At 40.9% G+C, this 22556-nt stretch overlaps 1 protein-coding gene across 10 annotated transcripts in view; it reads right to left on the bottom strand.

Annotated features, from left to right (window-relative positions):
- The window catches only part of kcnt1b (potassium sodium-activated channel subfamily T member 1b), a 490876-nt gene that overhangs the window by 38211 nt on the left and 430109 nt on the right, over window positions 1-22556 (bottom strand). For all 10 annotated transcript variants that reach the window (XM_073052840.1, XM_073052837.1, XM_073052836.1 and 7 more), the window contains 5 exons: window positions 18412-18523; window positions 11950-12051; window positions 8650-8733; window positions 6825-6953; window positions 198-495 (listed from right to left, as the gene is read on the bottom strand). In XM_073052840.1, coding sequence (XP_072908941.1) covers window positions 198-495; window positions 6825-6953; window positions 8650-8733; window positions 11950-12051; window positions 18412-18523 — 725 coding nt within the window. The remainder of the gene's footprint in view (window positions 1-197; window positions 496-6824; window positions 6954-8649; window positions 8734-11949; window positions 12052-18411; window positions 18524-22556) is intronic.

Raw genomic sequence — 22556 nt, 5'->3', positions numbered from 1 at the left:
ATAGCAATTTTTGACCTTGTCAGAGATGAGAATGTTTTACTTCGATTATTTTAACTCCCATTAGCGATTTGCTATAAATGTATTTTGCTTATACATACTAAGTTGTAAATCTATCCCAAACTACTATCATTTGCCAAATAATCAGTCAAGACACTGGACTGCTTTTTTTTAATATTAGAAAGGAAGACAACACCCACCGTATCCCGTCGTGGGTAAACCCAAGTGCTTCATTCTGTTTTTCACCAGTTCTGACAACTCTTGTCTTTCTGATCGATGATACAGGTTCTGTCTCTGTTGGTTGATCTTTTCATCTGCTTTACTGGTGTGCTTGGTTCCTTTTCTGCTCAATCTTCGGGCCCACTGCATGCTTTTGCGCCTCAGCAATGGATGCTCTGATTGGTCACTAGACGTCGAGTTCCGATGGCTCTTTGCCACCCAGTGGTCTTTCACTTCCTTTGTGTCCTCACACTCCTCAACATTGATTGAGATCTGAGACTGAGAAAGAGAGGGAAAGGATTAACAGTGCAAATCAAAGATCATTGCCTAATCTGCTGCATAATTAGATAAGTATAATCACCGATGTATATTGTAAATTCAATTAAAATTTTCCTCAACTTTGGGGAAAAAGATGTGCACAATAACTGTTTAAGAGCCTTCTCTATGTCTTCCACAATAAGTCAGTAACAATCAAGTATAAAATGACAACATAATTTCTCCAAGGTGGTATGGTAGCGTAGCAGTGCCAGCTGTAAGATTGGGGTTCAATTCCTGTCACCATCTGTAAGGAGTTTGTATGCTCTCCCCATGACTGTATGGGTTTCTTCTGGGTTCCAATGACACACGGTTAAGGGTAGTGAGCTGTGGGCATATTATGTTGGCACCAGAAGTGTGGTGACACTCCCCACTGATTTGATTTGATGCAAATGATACGTTTCACTCTATGTTTGATGTACATTACACACATTATGACAACAGAGTTGCTGAGTAGATTGGACAGTCACTGCCAATCAGCATTGACTGATCAGATGCAAATCCAAGTCTGAAGGCAGAGTGAAGTCAAGATGGCTCTAAACGGTGACTCCTTTGCTTGCATCTTCAGAAACAGCTTTACTTCTATCTTCACTATCTCTTTTTTTCCTTTTCAGGGTGTGGGGGGTTCTTTTGAAGACCCTGACCTGGAGTTACACTCTGACTTTGGTTCTTTGCTGGAATGGGACCCCTCTCAGGGCCTCACAACTAGCCGCTTTTTGAGGATGCGTCCTGGAAGACGAGCACTCCTTCAGGGTTCTGGAATTCCGTGGCTTTGGGGACATGTTAATTCTAGGCTGACGCCCCGGACTGAAGTGTCACGGGTTAGCTGCTGGGGGTTGTGTATCCAGAGCTGAATCTTTTTGGTGCCAATTCTCTGGGCACAGAGCTTGGAAAAAGTGACGCAACAGACTTTTAAAATCGTAAATCTGTGAGTTGTTTGTATGTTTCCTCTCTCACTGTGAAGCAGGGACACCTCGTTTTCCTTTATTTGGGAGAAAGAGAGCATGTGGGATGTTGAATTACTGGTTGAATGAGTAGTTTTTGGGTTACTGCAAGTCTGTGTCTTTACTGATGCTTTGCTGCTCGCTTGAGTGCTTAGTGGAGGGTGATAATGCTTTTTTGCTGGTGGGGTGGGGGGGGGTGCTGTTGCCTTGCTGCTACTTGTGCGTGGGAGGGGAGAACTGGGGGGGGCTTTGGGGTTCTAACGTTTTAACTTGTTATTCATTTTTTGGGGCATTCCTGTTTTTGTGAATGTTTGCGAAGAAAAAGAATTTCAAGATGTATATTGCACACTGACATTAAATGTACCTATTGAAACCAGTTGAAGTCTGCAGTCACTCATATTTTGAATTCCCAGTCAGAGGTGTTGTCTCAGTCAGGGCTGTCCATCATTAACCAATACTCCCTCAGCTGTCATCAGGAAGAATTGGAACACTGGTCATACTGTGTAACCTTTTAAAGGCTTGTTACAGAGTATAATTCAGGTATAACTGGGCCACATTGCCATACCATTCAATCAGTTTATGAAGAGGTGTTAAGCAAAGAAAAGGAGGAAAGACTTGCATCACAGAGTCCTTTTCGTAGCTTCAGGGCATTTGAAACACTACAGCCAATGACGTGCTTTTAAATAAAGTTACTTGGAAATTGGACCATTTACATTTATTAGATTTCACTAGCAGTCATTAACATGAATCAAAAAATTATCCTCTCACACACCCCTCTCTTCTTTATAACTACAGTCGGCCCTCCTTATCTACAGGTTCCACATGTGCAGATTCAGCCAACCGCGGATCGGGAAAACCCAGAAGTTCACTCTCCAGCACTTGTTGTTTGAGCACGTACAGACTTTTTTTTCTTGTCATTATTCCCTAAACAATGCAGTATAACAACTATTTACATAGCATTTACATTGTATTAGGTATCACAAGTAATCTAGAGATGATTTAAAGTATACGGGAGGATGTGCGTAGGTTACCACGGATCGGGATTGAAAAAAACCATAAGTTCTCTTACTAAGTAAGTCGGAACAGGTACATCCAATATTAATTAGCGTCAGTTAGTCACACATTTGTCTTAATATATAGTATATATTTCACCTTTCTATGCATATAAAACACTCAAGAAACGTAGGTATTTCAATAATTAAACCACTACATTGCTTAGTAATAATTGTAGCTTTCATCGGGGCAGGGCCTTTTCCACTTTATCCTTTAAAATTGTTCCAATCGTTGACCGACTGTAGCCTAGCGCTTTTCCAATGACCGATGGTGCTTCATCTCTTTCCGATTGCTTTATTATTTCCACTTTATTTTCAATCGTGATCATGATTATTTTCATGAACAGAAGCACTGCGGATTCAGAGCTCCGCCGGGTCCTAAAGTGCACTGCACTGAGACAGGTTAAATAAGGGACTTGAGCATCAGTGTTTTTTGGTATCCATGGGGGGGTCCCGGAACCAGTCCCTCGCAGATAAGGAGAGCCGACTATACTATTTTCCCTCTCCACTCTCATGCCCGTTTCAACCCAAAATGTTGACATGCTGAGTTTGGTTGACATGCTGAGTCCTGCTTAACCTGCTGAGTTTCTCAGGTAGATTGTTGCTATTAAAGCAACAGTCTTCTCTGAACATATTTGGTCACAATACACCTGATTTTATGTTTGCCTAGTAGCTGACATGAACCTGACTACAATGGCCACCTCTGCATCTACCGTCTGCTGTTGAAGGGGTGATCTACAACATGCATTTATAATGCACAGAAAAAGATATAAAAACAAGCAGGTGTAGGTTAAATATTACAAATGTTGGATTGAAGTTTTGGTCTCCATATCTTGCAGCCTCAATTTTTAATTGCACAGCGGAGATAACAGGCTGCAATCTTTGCCAGTGCAATGAGCCTACAACTTGCAGGGCTGTCATGGAGAGAAGTTCTTTAAGGCTTCATCAATTATCAAGGCTTATCACAGTGAAGGTAGACATGGGGATGTCTGCTGATGATTGCATGATGTTCAAATCTATTTGAAACACCTCAGCAAGCACAACATTTCTGCAGGCATCAAGACCTGACAACAGTCAAGCATGGGAGGATGAGTAACTAATAACATTCATGCCATTGAAGTGTCTGCCACCAGCTGTAAAAGGAATGAAGAGCTTTGGGAGATATTAGAAGTTGTAATTCGTGGGAATACAATATCATATGAATCTGCTGCTAAGAGGGAGAGAGAAGGGCGATTATTAGAGATTGAGAATACTCTCCCAACCCTTGAAGCGACATACCAGGTTTCAAAATCTTCTGAAGATTATAATAAAATAATGAAGCTTAAATATGAGTACAATTGTATCTTGCATAGTCAAATAAATAACCTCCTCTTAAAATTAAGACAAAAGCATTTCAAAATAGGGGACAAGCCTGGGGGGACTCCTGGTGCGGCAGCTTAGGGGCGTCCAGGCCCTAAGGTCAATTCATTGTATTAGATCGAGGGCGGGCACCCTGTTAACTAACCCCAAGGAGAAAAATGGCTGTTTTAAAGAATTTTACAGTGAACTCTACACTTCTAAATGCAATGCCACTCAAGCTGATTTGAATGACTTCTCTGAATCTCTTGTAATGCCGAAACTTAGTGACACTGCTAGGGAGCACCTAAATTCTGACTTCACATTGGAAGAAATAACTTCTGCCATTAAGTCATTTCCGTCTGGCAAGGCAGCTGGGCCAGATGGATTTGGCTGTGAATTTTATAACAAATTTTGTGATATTCTTGCTCCACTTCTCCTCAGAATGATATCTTGTTCTAAGAGAGATAAAGTCTTGCCTAGAACATTATACGAAGCTAATATTTCCCTCATTTTAAAGAAAGGTAAAGAGGAAACAGACCCGGCCAGCTAAAGGCCCATTGCACTCCAGAATTTTGATAGAAAGGTAATTACTAAAATGCTGGCTAATCAACTAAATAAGCATTTGTCATCTATCATTCATCCTGATCAGACAGGATTTATCCTGGGTAGGTTCTCTTTTTCCAATGTCAGATGCCTCCTTAATACTATGTATGCTGATCATGTGAAAGCTAGTGGGGCAGCAATTTTATCTCTTCATGCATAGAAGGCTTTTGACCAGATTGAGTGGCCTTACATGTTTGAGTCACTGTATAGGTTTGGGTTTGGCGAGTCATTTATATCCTGGGTAAAACTGTCATACGCCAGCCCAATGTGTTCTATCATAATCAATGGTGACAATTCAACTATGTTTCCCCTACAATGTTCAGTTCAGCAGGGTTGCCCTCTCTTGCCGGCCCTTTTTGCCATCATGGTAGAGCCCCTTGCCCTAAAAATAAGATGTCACCCAAATATTCTGGGTCTGGAAGTGGGAGGTATTGAAACACTTACTAGTTTATATGCCGAAGATGTGATACTCTTACAAAGCTCAGAAAAGTCAGACCCCCTTCTTCTAGATTTATTCACCTCTTTTGACAGGCTATTGGGATACTCAATTAATTGGACAAAAAGTGACTTCGTGCCCCTCTCCAACGTCTACACGTGGGGTTTTTTGGAAAGTGTCCCGTTCAAAGTAGTTAAAGATCACTTTACTTGGCTTGGCAATCCCCAAAGATCCTAAATTAATATTTAAATTAAACTTCACGGAGTTTATCTCAAAACTTAAACAGAATATAGAAAGTTGGAAAACCTTACCTCTGTCCATGATTGGTCGTATAAATTCAATTAAGATGGTTTCCCTTCCTAGGTTTCTCTATCTTTGTCAAAATCTCCCCATTTTTCTTACATCACCCTTCTTTAAAGAATTGGACTCCATAATTTTGTCTTATATTTGGAATTATAAGAATCACAGGATTTCAAAAATTCATTTACAAAAGCCCAAGTCTGAAGGAGGGCTGGGATTACCTGTATTTAGACTCTGTTATTGGGCTGTCAATGTTTTGGCATCAGGGGGCTCCGGATAACTCAGTTCCTGGGGCTCCTTTGTGGCTATGTATGGAGTCTAAATCTGTTGTCAATTCCTCTTTGCCAGCCATGCTGTTCTCTAAGCTAGAAAAGCCTGGGATTTCAAAAAATTTGAGTTTTGTTCTGAAAAATTCCGTCAGAATTCTAAATCAGATTAGGAGTGTTCTAAATTTACCAGAGATTTCTGTACAAACACCAATCTGTTTCAAGCACTCCTTTCTACCCTCGTGGTCAGATAAAACCTACCATGCTTGGAGGGAGAAGGGTCTAGTTTCTATTGAAGACCTGTACATAGAGGGATGGTTTGCAACATTTGGTCTGCTGAAAGAGAAATTTGAGTCGCCTCATTCGCACTTTTTTCGTTACTTACAAATTAGACATTACATTCAATTGAAGATTTGTAATTTTGAAATCCTTCCAGGGAAGCATATATTTTTTGATATTTTAAAGAACCCTCCTGACTCCAAGCATCTCGTTTCTAAGTTTGTACATTTGTTTGATGATCGCACTGTAGCGTCTACTGTGAAGATTCAAGACGCCTGGAGAGAGGAGCTGGGCATTGAATTATCTGATGCTGCCTGAGACAAGAGTTTGTCTATGATACAGGCTTGCTCTATTAACAGCAGACATCGACTGATCTAGTTTAAAGTTGTTCACCGTCTCCACTACTCTAAACTTAGATTGCACAGGGCTTATCCTTCTGTCTCGTCAATGTGCCATAGATGCCAAGCGATGGAGACCACGTAGTCATATACCTTTTGGTTTTGCCCATTACTGACTGGATTTTGGTCCAAAATATTCGACTGGTACTCAAAGGCCTATAAACAATCCTTTCCCCTTGGAATCTTTGGCTGCTTGCAATCTACTATTTGTTTCTCTATAGCCATACAACAGTCTCTGATGCTGGGGGATGATTGTTGCCAAAAAACTTACCTTGAGGGAATGGAAATCACCCTCTCCCCCTTCCTTTCAGAGATGGATGGCTGATATGATCTCAGTCATACAGATGGAGAAACTAAAAATTTCAATTAAAATTTTTTTCGGCTATCTGGGATCCATTTCTTGCCCACCTAGACGAGGCTGGGGGCGGATGAACAATTTCCCCCCAGCTGATTTCTCATGGACCTCATTTGCGATTTAATGTTTAGCATTTTTGAGCACTTTGTACAATAGGCGTCCCTCTAATGTTATGTGTTTTTTTTTGCTTATTTCTTTTTATACGTGTCTGAGCTGGTACATTCTCGTTGATTTCATTGCTTTTTTTTTGGAAAATTTTGAAAATAAATTATATTAAAAAAAAGAATGAAGAGCAAAAAGACATAGTAAAGCAGATCCTCACTTCTGATGTAGAAAACAGGTGTAATTCTGTTCTGTAAATCCCAACTGGAATTTCAGCACTGGAAGAACAGAGTTTTTGAAAGAGCCTTCCATATGTCCGAATCCACAAGTCATCTTCCGTAATTTTCATCTAAAAAGCAAAAACAAGTGACTTAGTAGTAACACATACAGAGAGGCAAAATGTCCAGTCCTGATGAAGGGTCCCAGCCTGAAATGTTGACTCTTTATTCTCTTTCATAGATGCTGCTAGACGTGCTGAGTTCTTCCAGCATCTGCAGAATCTCTTGTGTAAATGACTCAGTTAAGTGGGGTGGGGCAAGATAGCCATAAGGTTCAAAATCATGGATCAAAGCTCAGGGAAACTTGGAGATCTCATGTGTTTACAGATTCAAAAATTAATCATTAAATGCTGCTCATTCAGTTAGGCAGCCAGATATTTAAAACAAGGATTACATTAGGGGATTTGGCAGCATGGTAGCATAGCAGCTAGCATAATGCTTTACAGCACCAGCGAACCAGGTTCAATTCCCGCCACTGCCTGTAAGGAGTTTGTGCATTCTCCGCATGACTTTGTGGGTTTCCTCCGGATGCTCTGGTTTCCTCCTACAGTCCAAAGACGTACAGGTTAGTAGGCTAATTGGTCACATGGATGTAATTGGGTGGCACTGTTTTGTTACTGCACTGTACCTAAGACAGTAGAATATTAGATTTTCATTTATTTACGAAACCTCAGAAGCGTTCAAACTTAAGTTGCACTAAGGAACTGGACAACTGGTGGATCGTATCAAAGGGCTCAGAAGGCAGTTGGAGAGACCAGAATTTGTTCTCATGTGGTGAGGATATTTTTAATTATAACAGAGTTGTCAATGGTTTCTGGAAAAGTGTGGTTTATATATTTAGAACATTCTATGCAACCAAAATATAATTATCTGTAATAAAACATATTCAAAGTCTCTTAATATATTAATTCAGAAGATCTAAGCCATCATTTATTGCCCATCTCGAAACATCCTTGAACTCCACAGTAACTCAAGGTTTTATCGTTCAATTATTTTTTTCATAAGTGCTGCAATTAGTTTTTGTTTTGCCCTGTTTTTGATACCTTTCCAGATTCTTTTTCCCTATCAGAGTATTTATGGGATGCAATTGAGAAATTCACCATCTGAGAGTTACACTGTAACCTGTTTGTCATGTGAGCATCCTCACAGTTTGAAATCAGTGACTCAGTGAAGCAATCTTAGCCCCGTCACACTTTCGCAGCTCACTGCTCTCTATAACAACATCATCATTGTTTGCAACGACTACAAGGCGTCAATGTACATAAGAGAATCTAACTTGAAATGTTCCTCTAGGGGCACAATTGAGAAACTTAGAAGGGATAAGCTGTTCAATGATAATTTAGATGCTAATTCTTTTGTACTTTTAACATAAATTTATTGGAGAGAGATTTCAAAATGAGCAGTAGCAAATGGGTTCCAAAAACTGTGTCCTTTTGCAGGAAGATAAAAAGGTCAAAAAGATAAATTAAGAAAGTGAATTAATGGGAATTAGTAGCTTGACCTTATTGTCAAAAATCCAGGTTATGTAAAGCAAAAACTAGTAGCAAGATGTGGAATAGACAAAGAGATGGATGGGACTGGGCAAAATGAGAGTATTGCAAGTTTTTGAATAGACGATTACTAAAATTTAGACTGCAATCCAGTACATTTGCAAACAATAAACTACATTTATCACTGGATTTTTGAAAGTTATGGATTAATAAAACAAGATGTATCAATAGATCACCAGCAAACTTTTTAAATAATTCAACCATTTAAAGTACTTACAGCACAAAGGTATCCAGAGCCAGGGGTAGTATCAAGTCCAAGTAACAACCGTGCAATTGGAATCATGTAATCTTTAACAAAAGACTAGCAAGGAATGTAGAAAGATTGAAACAATTAGTATGTTATAAAGTTAGTTTTTTATTTTTACATTATTTCAATTTGCTTGTTGCTACTTACAGGAACAAAGACCTTTTTAAGTCATGAAATAGAACAAAAGCAGCTGAAATGCTTTGTAACAATAACTTGCATTTATAGACTATGTTTAATTCAATAAAATGTTCCAGGTGCTTCACAGAAACATAATTAAACTAAGACATGTTAAAGGTCTGTTATTAAAGTTGATTAGAGGTTTGGCCATGAGACAGTGCCTTAAAGGAGGCAAAAAAGCATAGGATTTAGGACGGACACTTTCCCAGTACAAAAATGCTTTATTGTTCAATTCATTTTGCCAAAATACTGCACCCTGCTTTTGTTTTGCTCTGCTTATTATCTTAAACACTGGTGATTCTGTAGATGCTGGAAATCTTGAGCAACACACACAAAATGCTGGAGGAACTCAGCAGGTCAGGCAGCATCCATGGAAATAAATAAACAATTGACATTTTGGGCCGAAAGGGCTGGAAAGGAAGTAGGGAAGGCAATAGGATAAAAGGAGTGCTAGCTAGGTGATAGGTGAAGCTAGATGGGTGGGAATGGTAAAGTGCCGGAGAAGAAGGAGGGGTACCGGTGGGAAAGGGTTCCTCCCTTTCCCTCCCTTTTATTCTCCACTCCGACTTAACTCTTTTTGTCACCTATCAATTGCCTCCTCCTCTGTCCCTCCTCTTCACTTTCTCCATGGTCCACTCTCCTCTCCCATCAGATTCCTTTAATCTTTACCTTTCCCACCCAACTGGCCTCTAGCTAGGCCCCCTTCCCACACACTTTTTTATTCTCCTGTCTTCCCACTTCCTTTCCAGTCCTGAAGAAGGGTCTTGGCTCGAAATGTCGACTGTTTGCTCATTTCCATAGATGCTGCCTGACCTGCTGAGTTCCTCCAGTGTTTTGTATGTGTTGCTCTGTTTATTATTGTTCAAGATCCTTTTTTCCCATTAGAACATTTTTTTTGCATCTGACAAATGCAAGGATCATTACATTAAAAAAACCTTTCTGATGTTTAAAATTTGTTTTGAGTGTTTGTTTCACCTTGAAATGCCAAGTCATCAAGTATTTAAAGTAATCCAGAGTTCAGGCCAGGGGTTCTCAACCTTTTTTATGCCATGGACCCCTACATTAACTGAGGGGTCTGAGGACTCCAGGTTAGGAACCCTTGGTTTAGGTCCCAGAAGATGAAGGTAGAGTCACTAACTGTGCAGTGATAAATATCGATAATGTGTAATTGGTAAAAGTACAATCATATCAGAGGGTTGAAGTGATGGGGAAAGGTAAAGTGTGGCAAAGGAATCACATATTAAAAAGCAGGTGATGTGGTGTGATGTTCTCTCTCCCTCTATTAACTACATGAAATTAATCCAGAGTGAGCCTAATTTGTATTGAAGATACAACACACTCTTGATGAGGTTTCATTCAGAAAAGTCAGACATCTCAATTGCTTCAATTATCTTCATCTACTTCAAGTATTTGCCTATTTCCCTTAGATGATGAAATGATCTCTTGTTCACCCACTTTGTGTGGCAAACTACTCCACACCATGAAAAGAAATCTGCAGCAAGAAATTTCTTGTGTTTCCACTCAGTAAAAAAACAGTAACAGAAGTGACAAGAAGGGAGGGAGCCTTACTTTTCAATTAACACTGTTAAACCCAATCTGGGTTGATACTGTTCAATGTCACTTAAAATAACAAAATGCTTATTTTACAACAGTGATCTCCTTCAGAAAAGGATGACAAGAATGAAACAAATGGAGAAAGATTGTGCTACGTTAAGACCACCAAAAAGTCTGTGCCAATAACTTAGCATTGCTCAATAATTGACCAAAGCAATTTAAAAAAACTTCAAGCACGGAAGTGTTTATTCAATGTAATAATTCTAGCATTTTAGAAATTTTGTTTTGAAAAATAACTATGAGCACACAAATGATATGAACATGCTTGAGGCTAAAAACAAAACAAAATGTGGCCAGATTGAATTAAAACCAGATACTAAAGTTGAGGCACTCAGTGAAAAGAGCAACTATTTGTATTTACTTTAATATCTAAAAGCCAGGTGGAAATATTTAGGGCAATCTTCACTTGTCTATTTCTGACAACTTTTTTCTTTTGACCCAATAACAATTTTTTTCCACATGGTGTTACTGAAAACACCATCCCTCATAACTGTCTCCCCAAAGACACCAGCAGCTCAGACCCCTTTCAATATTCCACACTTGAAGGAAAAATATTCAGTCCTGTTCCAAAGAGAAATTGCTGGATCTCTTTCATCTCTTGTCCTTATCCACTCTCCCACCCTCGCACCAATTATGTAAGTGACCGTCAGCATACAATGAGCCGCTCATGTGAATTCTAAACATGACAATGATTTCGGTCTCCTGGTGGTGCTCTGAGGCAGATGGAGAGAGCCTGACTGATGCAGTCACATTCGGATTACTTGTCTAATATGCACAGCATCAACATAATTAATTTTTAAAACTTCCTTTTTCTGTCAATGGTATCCTACTAAAGAAATGTCTTAAGATCTAAAACTCAGTATCAACTCATGGCATCTTGCATGGGTTGTACTGGGGTTAGGTTTACATGCTTGTGAACCATTGGTTTTGAGTCAGACATAGCATTAACCTGTAGCAGAGATATGGATGCATGGAGGAGACAAAGAAAGAAAGAGATAATTATTTTAGTGTGTGCGAGAAAGGGGAGCAAGATGGAGGTGGAGGGGGAGAATATATGCAAGAAAGAGTTTGGAAGGAGGCTGGCAAATTCTATAGTTAAATGGGGCTCCAAATTGATATCTGAGCAAACTTCTACTCCAGCTCAGACCAAAAACATCCCTTTTATTGTTCAGTCATTCATCTTGCCACTGTCCTCTGGTTAATATGATTCATGCCTGGAACCTGGGAAAAATATTATGCTGTCCATTCCAATCCTTATCAATATTCAATTCAACACAGAGAATTCAACATTCACAAAGCATAGCTCCAAGTGGTTATCATACAGCAGAAGTTACTTTTACAAGGCAGCAATAATAATAATGTCTTGCTGCAGCACAAATTGAAGCATGGTTGTGCATTTCTGATTGAACTGATAATCTGCTTGCTAAAAAAAATGCAAAGAGAATGGTGTTCATGAATGGTGTGCACTGTGGTACAGACCTGATAGAGTAGTGTGTCCAACATACTGATACTGAATACCCTTCCAGCAGCAAATGGGAGACGGAACATGAATGCCAAATTTGATCCCTTTTCACGTTCTTTCTGCCAGGTGACAAGGGGGGAGAAATAAATGCAGTTGATGGTATTTTAGTCAGTTCAAGTAACGTCAAATCATCATCTAGAAAATCTATTGGGGCAGCATCTGAAACTTCAATTTCAAGTGGTACTATATATGAGAATAGGGTCTATCATTGTTGGTTGCTATCAGCAGGCAGAAATCCATCATAAACCAACATGCATAACCCCTATGTTTTACTGAAACTATTACAAGCAAAACTGTGGATTATGTGTAGATTTAACACTCCGGTTTTGGGTATTTCTGAAGGTTTCATCAGGTGAACCCTGCCCATACACAATGGATGCACTTACTTTCCCTATAGCGTTCACACATTGTTATCTGATTGAATTCATCATACCCAACTGTGAAACAAGCCTTCCCCACCTGTCACTTGCATTCTGTATGTATATGCAATCTATAGAATTAGAAACATAGAAAACATACAGCACAATACAGGCCCTTCGGCTCACAAAGTTGTGCCGAACATGCCCTACCTTAGAAATTACTAGGCTTACCAATAGCCCTCTATTTTACTAAGCTCCATGTACCTATCTAAAAGCCTCTTAAAAGACCCTAGTGTATCCGCCTCCACCACAGTTGTCGGCAGCCCATTCCATGTACTCAGGGCTCTCCTCTGTACCTACTCCCCAGCACCTTAAACCTGTGTTCTCTTGTGGCAACCATTTCAGCCCAGGGAAAAAGCCTCTGACTTTCCACATGATCAATGCCTCTCATCATCTTATACACCTCTATCAGGTCACCTCTCATCCTCTGTTGCTCCAAGGAGAAAAGGCCAAGTTCACTCAACCTATTCTCATAAGGCATGCTCCCCAAACCAGGCAACATCCTTGTAAATCTCCTCTGCACCCTTTCTATGGCTTCCACATCCTTCCTGTAGTGAGGCAACCAGAACTGAGCACAGTACTCCAAGTGGGGTCTGACCAGGGTCCTATATAGCTGCAACTTTACCTCGGCTCCTAAATTCAATTCCACGATTGACGAAGGCCAATGTACCATACGCCTTCTTAACCACAGAGTCAACCTGCGCAGCTGCTTTGAGCGTCCTATGGACTCGGACTCCAAGATCCCTCTGATCCTCCACACTGCCAAGTGTCTTACCATTGATGCTATATTCTGCCATCATATTTCACATACCAAAATGAACCACTTCACACTTATCTGGGTTGAACTCCATCTGCCACTTCTTAGCGCAGTTTTCCTATCAATGTCCCACTGTAACCTCTGACAGCCCTCCACACTATCCACAACACCTCCAACCTTCGTGTCATCAGCAAACTTACTAATCCATCCCTCCACTTCCTCATCCAGGTCATTTATAAAAATCACAAAGAGTAAGGGTCCCAGAATAGATCCCTGAGGCACTCCACTGGTAACTGACCTCCATGCAGGATATGACCCATCTACAACCACTCTTTGCCATCTGAGGGTAAGCCAGTTCTGGATCCACAAAGCAATGTACCCTTGGATCCCATGCCTCCTTACTTTCTCAATATGCCTTCCATGGGGTACCTTATCAAATGCCTGCTGAAAACCATATACACTACATCTACTGCTCTTCCTTCATCAATGTGTTTAGTCACATCATCAAAAAATTCAATCAGGCTCATAAAGCACAACCTGCCTTTGACAAAGCCATGCTGATTACTCCTAATCATGTTATACCTCTCCAAATGTTCATAAATCCTGCCTCTCAGGATCTTCACCATCAACTTACCAACCACTGAAGTAAGACTCACTGGTCTATAATTTCCTGGGCTATCTCTACTCCCTTTCTTGAATTAAGGAACAACATCCGCAACCCTCTAATCCTCTGGAACCTCCCCCGTCCCCATTGATGATGCAAAGATCATCACCAGAGGCTTAGCAATCTCCTCCCTCGCCTCCCACAGTAGCCTGGGGTACATCTTGTCTGGTCCCGGCGACTTATTCAACAAGATGCTTTCCAAAAGCTCCAGCATATCCTCTTTCTTAATATCTACATGCCAAGCTTTTCAGTCTGCTGCAAGTCATCACGACAATCACTATAGTCCTTTTCCATAGTGAATACTGAAATAAAGTATTCATTAAGTACCTCTGATATTTCCTCCGGTTCCATACACACTTTCCCATTGTCACACTTGATAAGACGTATCCTTTCACGTCTCATCCTCTTGCTCTTCACATACTTGTACAATACCTTGGGGTTTTCCTTAATTCTGCCCGACAAGGCCTTCTCATGGCCCCTTCTGGCTCTCCTAATTTCCTTCTTAAGCTTCCTAGTAGCGTTACAATCTTCTAGATCTCTAACATTACCTAGCTCTCTGAACCTTATGTAAGCTTTTTTTTTCTTCTTGACTAGATTTATTACAGCCTTTGTACACCATGGTTCCTGTACCCTACCATAACTTCCCTATCTCATTGAAACATACATATACAGAACTCCACACAAATAACCCCTGAATATTTGCCATATTTCTTCCATACTTTTCCCTGAGAAAATCCATTTCCAATTTAAGCCTCCAATTTCCTGCCTGATAGCCTCATAATTCCCCTTACTCCAAGTAAACGCTTTTCCAACTTGTCTGTTCCTATCTCTCTCCAATGCTATTGTAAAGGAGACAAAATTATGATAACTAGCTCCAAAATGCTCTACCACTGAGAGATCTGACACCTGACCAGGTTCATTTCCCAATACCAAATCAAGTACAGCTTCTCCTCTTGTAGGCTTCTCTACATACTGTGTCAAGAACCCTTCCTGAACACACCTAACAAACACCACCCCACCTAAAGCACTCGCTCTAGGGAGATGCCAATCGATACTTGGGAAATTAAAATGTCCCATCACGACAACTCTGTTATTATTACACCTTTCCAGGATCTGTTTCCCTATTTGCTCCTCGATATCCCAGTTACTATTAGGGTGGCCTATAAAAAACAGCCAGTAAAGTTATTGACCCCTTCCTGTTCCTAACCTCCACCCACAGAGACTTCATACACAATCCTCCATGGTGTCCACCTTTTCTTCAGCTGTGGCACTATCTCTGATCAACAGTGCCTAACCCCACCTCTTTTGCCTCCCTCCCTGTCCTTTCTGAAGCATCTAAAACCCTGCACTTGAAGTAACCATTCCTGTCCCTGAGCCATCCAAGTCTCTGTAATGGCCACCACATCATAGCTCCAAGTACTGATCCATGCTCTAGGCTCATCTGCTTTGTTCACAACGCTCCTTGCATTAAAATAGACACATCTCAAGCCTTCGGTCTGAGCGTGTCCCTTCTGTATCACCTGTCTATCCTCCCTCTTGCACTGTCTACAAGCTTTCTACTTATGAGCTAACCTCCTCTTCCCCAGTTTCTTCAGTTCAGTTTCCACAACCCCAACAATTCTAGTTTAAACTCTCCCCAGTAGCCTTAGCAAACCTCCACCACCAGGATATTTGTCCCCCTGGGGTTCAAGTGCAACCCGTCCTTTTTGTACAGGTCACACATGCCCCAAAAGAGGTTCCAATGATCCAGAAATCTGAATCCCTGCCCCCTGCTCCAATCTCTCAGCCACACATTTATCCTCCACCTCATCCTATTCCTATTCTCACTGTCGCGTGGCACAGGCAGTAATCCCGAGATTACTACCTTTGTGGTCCTGCTTCTCAACTTCCTTCCTAACTCCCTGTAGTCTTTTTTCAGGATCTCTTCTCTTTTCCTACCTATGTCATTGGTACCAATATGTACCACAACCTCTGGCTGTTCTCCCTCACACCGCAGGATATCTTGGATGCGATCCGAAACATCCCCGACCCTGGCACCTGGGAGGCAAACTAGCATCCGAGTTTCTTTCCTGCATCCACATAATCGCCTGTCTGACCCCCTAACTATTGAATCCCTTATCGCTACTGCCTTTCTCTTCCCTTCCCTACCCTTCTGAGCTACAGACTCTGTGCTAGAGGCACAGCCACTGCCACTTCCCCCAGGTAGTCTGTCCCCCCCAACAGTACTCAAACAGGAGTACTTATTGTCAAGTAGTACAGCCACAGGTGTACTCTCTAGTACATGACTCTTCCCCTTCCCCTCCTGACTGTGATCCACTTGTCTGTCTCCCGTGGCCCCAGTGTGACCACCTGCCTGTAACTCCTCTCTATCACCTCCTCGTTCTCCCTGACTAGCGAAGGTCATCGAGCTGCATCTCCAGTTCCCTAACTCGGTCCCTTAGGAGCTGCAGCTCAACACACCTGGTGCAGACATGGCTGTCCAGGGGGCTGGGAGACTCCAGGACCGCCCACATCTGACACTGAGCACAGAAAACTGGCCTCACACACATAGTTCCTACCTCGCCTCATCCTGTTACCGTCTAAGCCCGTTGAGCCAAAGCCCTCTCACTCTGCTGCCCAGTCCGACGCTGCCCGCTGGAATACGGCTGCCTTTGTTATTGCCAAAGTGGTAAAAGTTTATTTTATAAAGTATGTTCAGGAATATATCTGCAACTAAGTGCAGAATTTATGGGTCTGATTCCTTATCCAGAGATTTGAGCTCAAGACCTGAATTAATTCTCCAGTCCAGCCCAGGATGAGTCTTTGGTGCTAGAATTCAAAGTTCAAAGTAAAACTTATTGTCAGTATGCATACATGTCACCACATACAACCCTGAGATTCTCTTCCTGTGGGTATATTAACAAATTAGAAAGAGGCGTCCTTCACACTCAGTGGTTAGAGTAAGCCACTCCCTGCCTTCACTGGTGAGCACAGATTAATAACATGTTTTCATACAAAGGTGAAACACAGGTTTTCCCAGTATCCTAAGGCAATAACTTCATTAAAACACAAAACAGAAAATGTTGCAAACACTCAGAAGGCCAGACAGCATCCATGAAAAGAGAAACAGAGTTAAGTTTCTGATTAAAAAACCTTTAGCAGAATTAAAGACTAGAAGGAGACATGAGAGACTGCAAATGGTGGATCTGGAGCGACACACAAGATCCTGGAACTCAGTGGGTCAGGTAGCATCTATGGGGAGCAAAACAACAGGACTGGATCCACAATGCTGCTTGACCCTCTGAGTTCTTCAACCAACCCATGGGTTGTGAAAGGAGAAAACTAGATGGTTTTAATTTGCAGAGAGTGTGGGGAAGAGATAGACAGGATAAGGGAGATATGAGGGCTTCACAGAGTTATCTGGCTACTGGGCTAATGGGTTAACAGAGAGTGAAAATCCAAAGCAATATAAAACCTATGAGAAGAGGGGAAGTAGTGAGAAAGAACAGGAATAAAGAAACATAAAAGTTGTGAATAAAAGAGCTGTAAGAAAGGTCATCAGCCGTGCTAATGGACAGAAAAATCTCTGCCAGTATCACTGATGGACAGAAAAAAATGAGCCACCTAAAGTTGTAGAACTTGATAATAGCTCTAGAAGGCTGTGACATGCTCATACTCAATACCGAATTGTTGAGATGCCACAGAACAGCTGTACAAAACTTTGGTTAGGCTGTATTTCATCAAATGAAGTCGTGGCTGCTGGATTGTAGAAAGGATGTGACTTACCTGGAGAGGGTGCAGGAAAGGTTCACAAAAATATTACCTGGATTGGAGGGGTTGAGTTATCAGGAGAGATTGGATAGGCCAGGTGAAGGAGGCTGACAGGTGACATGACAAAGATATATATAATTATGAGAAACAGAGATAGAGTAGATAGTTAGTGTCTGCATCCCATGATAGGGATTAGTAAAACTATGGGGCATAGGCTTAAGGTCAGAGTTTAGAGGGCATCTGAGACGCAATTCTTTCACATGAAGAGTAGTTGGTTATCAGTGGAGCTAACCGAGGAGGCAGTACAGGCAGAAACAGTAACATTTAGGAAGCTTCTTAACAAGTATGTGAATAAGCAGGGCACAGAGAGAAATAGAATTAATGTAGGCAAATGGGGATTACTAAAGTTAGGTATGATATCATAGATGAAAGGAGCTGAAGGGACAATTTCTATGCTGTACAATTAACTATATGACTCTATGAATTCTTGACAAAGAATTTTGTGTTCCTTTGTTAGCAACAAAGAAGTGAACAAAAGTCTCACACAAACACTTCCACACAGAGTATTATCAATTTTCCCACAAGGCTTGTAGATTTAGACAAAAATCTCTTGATTCTGAGTAAAAATAATTGTGCAGCATTGGCCTAAGGCCAATTCTATTTATAAGCACTGGTTTAGCTCAATTACATCTCCCACCAAGGAGAAAAGCATCTATGGCAACCACGCACCAATTACAAACTAAATATGTTTGGAACTCCCACCCAAGGTGAACAGTTAGACACAAATAATTAATAGAAAATTCAATCAAAAATATAAACGAGAAGTTACCTTTTCCAACTTGGAAAGTGCAAGTGAGTAACAGTCTTTGGCTCGAAACTGCATGAATCTCATGTTTGAGGGGTGAGTCAGTTCTGTGATGATACTGAGACTGGGGAACAACCTGGAATGTGGAACACAGCAAATGACATTTGAATCCTGGCAGATGGGGGATGAAGTATTGTCCACCTGTGGTCTACAGATGTATTGACTATTTATGAACCCAAAGAAGTAGTGATCCAACCAGTTTAGATGACACCTTATATTTTACCATGACTAGAGAAATAATGGATGAAGTGCATCACAAAACCATGCAATAATGAAACTTCCAGAGACATTGAGGTTTTATTGATAAAATGGCATTTTGTTAAAGATAAAGATTCACTTTATTCATTACAAAAACAGAGTCACATTGGGACCAGTACATTTTGGCCCAATTAAGCAGCTGTCCCAATTAACTGAAGTTTCATGGAAATAGTTACAAAGATATAAACAAAAAGTCAAACTGGGTGTAATTTCTTTAAAGAGAAAGAGTGAAGTTAAGAAGAGGAGCAGTTAAAATCCCAATTACCTTGCAATCTGACTGCAGGCATTTAACTAACCATACAAGTCAAATAATATGTCAATTACCTCATTTAAAACCCAAGAATCTCCATTGTAGAATCTTAACTTTAGGTATGGAATGCAATCAGCCCAATCTGAGGCTTCCTCAAATCTTCACTAAATTGTTAAAAGGTAGTTGATGGCCAAATTAAAACCCCATAAAACGATTTTGGGCTAACGTGCTTTAACTATTTTCCTCCAAATTCAAATTGAGTGATGTGTTCCTTGATCAGACAGAACACTGTGAGTAGCCATTATATTGAAATAATATCTTTACACTTATTTCCACCAAGGTAATTTTGTGAAATACCTGTGGCACAAAAGGAAACTATTTTCCACCCACTGGTCTGCATAAACGTTTATTCTCTCCTCTCAGTCCTTCATATTGCTGTGAATTTTACAATCTACCGGTAACTACCTATCAAAATGATGTTTAGATAGGCACATGAATGTAAGGAAGGTGGAGGGATATGAACATCGTGTAGGCAGGAGGAATTAGTTTTAGGGGACTTCTGATTTACTTCTTAGCTGGTTCATCACAACTTTGTGTGCCCAGAGGCCCTGTTCTTATGCTGAATTCTATGTTTTATGTTCTATGATAGTGCCAGCTGCACAGGGATCTCCGGTGGAAAGGGGCAAAATGAGAAGGAGAAGGCCATCCAAGCCCCTCAGATTTTCTCTTGCATTGAACTAGATGATGGGACACCTACACCTCAACCCTATTCATTGTCCTTTGCCTTACATTCCTTGACAACCCCACCCAATGCTTTACTTAATGAACTGTTGACTGCTGCTGCCAACATCAAAGCATCATGAACAACAGAACTGACCATAAAATTCCATCTCTATGAATATCATCAGTCACATTATTACATGATTAATGCATGAGTGCATTAAATAATTAAAATCTATAAATTTTAAAATGTTTATTTCTCTCCAAATATCTGTACTAATTTGATTTCACCACCCTGAATTACTGGCATTGTAATTTGAGTCTAAAATAACAGCCAAGAAAAGATCAGCCCATCAGCCCACAAGATCTCTTCTTTAGAACCAGGACCACAGACTGTTTACTTCTTCATTAAGGGTGCCTTTTGACTTGGAGTTTTTCATGATTTTATTTTGAACTGCCAACACTATCTAAATTTTGTCTTTTTATTTGCCCTCATAAAATGAAGGTCCACGAGTTCAGAAGGTATGAATATTGCTGTCCTATGAAAAATGGTATCATGTTGTGTTTCTCTGGCTCTTACAGAGCTCGACCAATGGAAAAAGATAACCTTATTTCCTAAACACACCAAGAACAACCTTGAATGTGTTCAGAACTGGCCAAGTTCCTCTAACAATTCTGCTTTATTTTTGATTCCAGCAAGTGTAGTTTTGCTTGTTTTCCAAGGGTGGCCCATGTTCTTTGGGCAACGACAGTAACAAGCCTGATCTTGCACTAAACAGTACAGTTTCCTAGAAGGAATCAGCAGCGAGGAAACCATGGCTGAAATGTATTTCAGTGAGAAATAAATGGAAGTGCAAGTAAAGCCAGTTTTCTTGAATGACAGCCTGTAGGGCAGGGGTTCCCAGTCTGGAGTCCACAGATCCCTTACTTAATGGTATTAGTCCGCAGCATTATAAATGTTTGGAACTCCTGCTGTAGAGTCATATAACATGGAAAAAGGCCCTTCAGCTCAACTCATCCATGCTGACTATGGTGCCCACTAAACTAGTTCAATTTACTTCCATTTGGTCCCATTCTCCCTAAACCTCTCCTTTCAATATACAGGTGGCCCGTTTCTCGAACGTTCGCTTTACGCAGCTCGCTGTTACGAAAGACCTACATGAATACCTGTTTTCGCTATCCAAAGAGGATTTTTGCTTTTATGAAAGAAAAGACGCCCGCTTTATACGTGTGTTTACCCCCAATTAAGACTACAATGACCATGAAGCCTTGTGCGGGCAGTTGTTTGCGCATGCGTGTACGTGCATATGTGTGTGTCCCTCTTCCCTCCGGGAGAAGGTTCAGGAGCTTGAAGATTCGTAAGGCCAGATTTGGGAATAGTTTCTTTCCAACTATGATAAGACTGCTGAATGGATCCTGACCCGGATCTGGGCCGTACCTTCCAAATATCTGGACCTGACTTGCACTACCTTACTTTCCCTTTTCTATTTTCTATTTATGATTTATAATTTAAATTTTTATTATATTTATTTTGATTTGTCCTTCAGGGAGCGCAAACCACAGAATCAAATATCGCTGTGATGATTGTACACTCAACTGTTTGGTGACAATAAAAGTAAAGTATGTATGCATGTATGTGCCAATTTTTTTTCTCCAAATCGATTTTGGCTCGCTGTCTTCCCGAGTTTGATAAGTGAAACTACGCCGTACATGTGGCGTGTATGGCAGTGGATGTAGTCTATATGGACTTCAGCAAGGCCTTTGACAAAGTTCCACATGGAAGGTTAGTTAAGAAGGTTCAGTCGTTAGGTATTAATGCTGGAGTAATAAAATGGATTCAACAGTGGCTAGATGGGAGATGCCAGAGAGTAGTGGTGGATAATTGTTTATCGGGATGGAGGCCGGTGACTAGCGGGGTGCCTCAGGGATCTGTTTTGGGCCCAATGTTGTTTGTAATATACATAAATGATCTGGATGATGGAGTGGTAAATTGGATTAGTAAGTATGTCGATGATACTAAGGTAGGAGGTGTTGTGGATAATGAGGTGGGTTTTCAAAGCTTGCAGGGAGATTTATGCCGGTTAGAAGAATGGGCTGAATGTTGGCAGATGGAGTTTAATGCTGAGAAGTGTGAGGTTCTACATTTTGGCAGGAATAATCCAAATAGAACATACAGGGTAAATGGTAGGGCATTGAGGAATGCAGTGGAACAGAGAGATCTAGGAATAACAGTGCATAGTTCCCTGAAGGTGGAGTCTCATGTAGATAGGGTGGTGAAGAAGGCTTTTGGAACGCTGACCTTTATAAATCAGAGCATTGAGTACAGAAGTTGGGATGTAATGTTAAAATTGTACAAGGCATTGGTAAGGCCAAATTTGGAATATTGTGTACAGTTCTGGTCACCGAATTATAGGAAAGATATCAATAAATTAGAGAGAGTGCAGAGACGATTTACTAGGATGTTACCTGGGTTTCAGCACTTAAGTTACAGAGAAAGGTTGAACAAGTTAGGTCTCTATTCATTGGAGCGTAGAAGGTTGAGGGGGGATTTGATCGAGGTAGTTAAAATTTTGAGAGGGATAGATAGAGTTGACGTGAATAGGCTGTTTCCATTGAGAGTAGGGGAAATTCAAATGAGAGGACATGATTTGAGAGTTAGGGGGCAAAAGTTTAAGGGAAACACGAGGGGGTATTTCTTTACTCAGAGAGTGATAGCTGTGTGGAATGAGCTTCCTGTAGAAGTAGTAGAGGCCAGTTCAGTTGTGTCATTTAAGGTAAAATTGGATAGGTATATGGACAGGAAAGGAGTGGAGGGTTATGGGCTGAGTGCGGGTAGGTGGGACGAGGTGAGATTAAGAGTTCGGCACGGACTAGGAGGGCC

The sequence above is a fragment of the Hemitrygon akajei genome, chromosome 7 (assembly GCF_048418815.1).
Source record: "Hemitrygon akajei chromosome 7, sHemAka1.3, whole genome shotgun sequence".
NCBI classification, from domain to species: Eukaryota; Metazoa; Chordata; class Chondrichthyes; order Myliobatiformes; family Dasyatidae; genus Hemitrygon; species Hemitrygon akajei.
The sequence above is the reverse complement of the archived record's forward strand: the minus strand, read 5'-3'. Positions and strand labels throughout refer to the sequence as shown.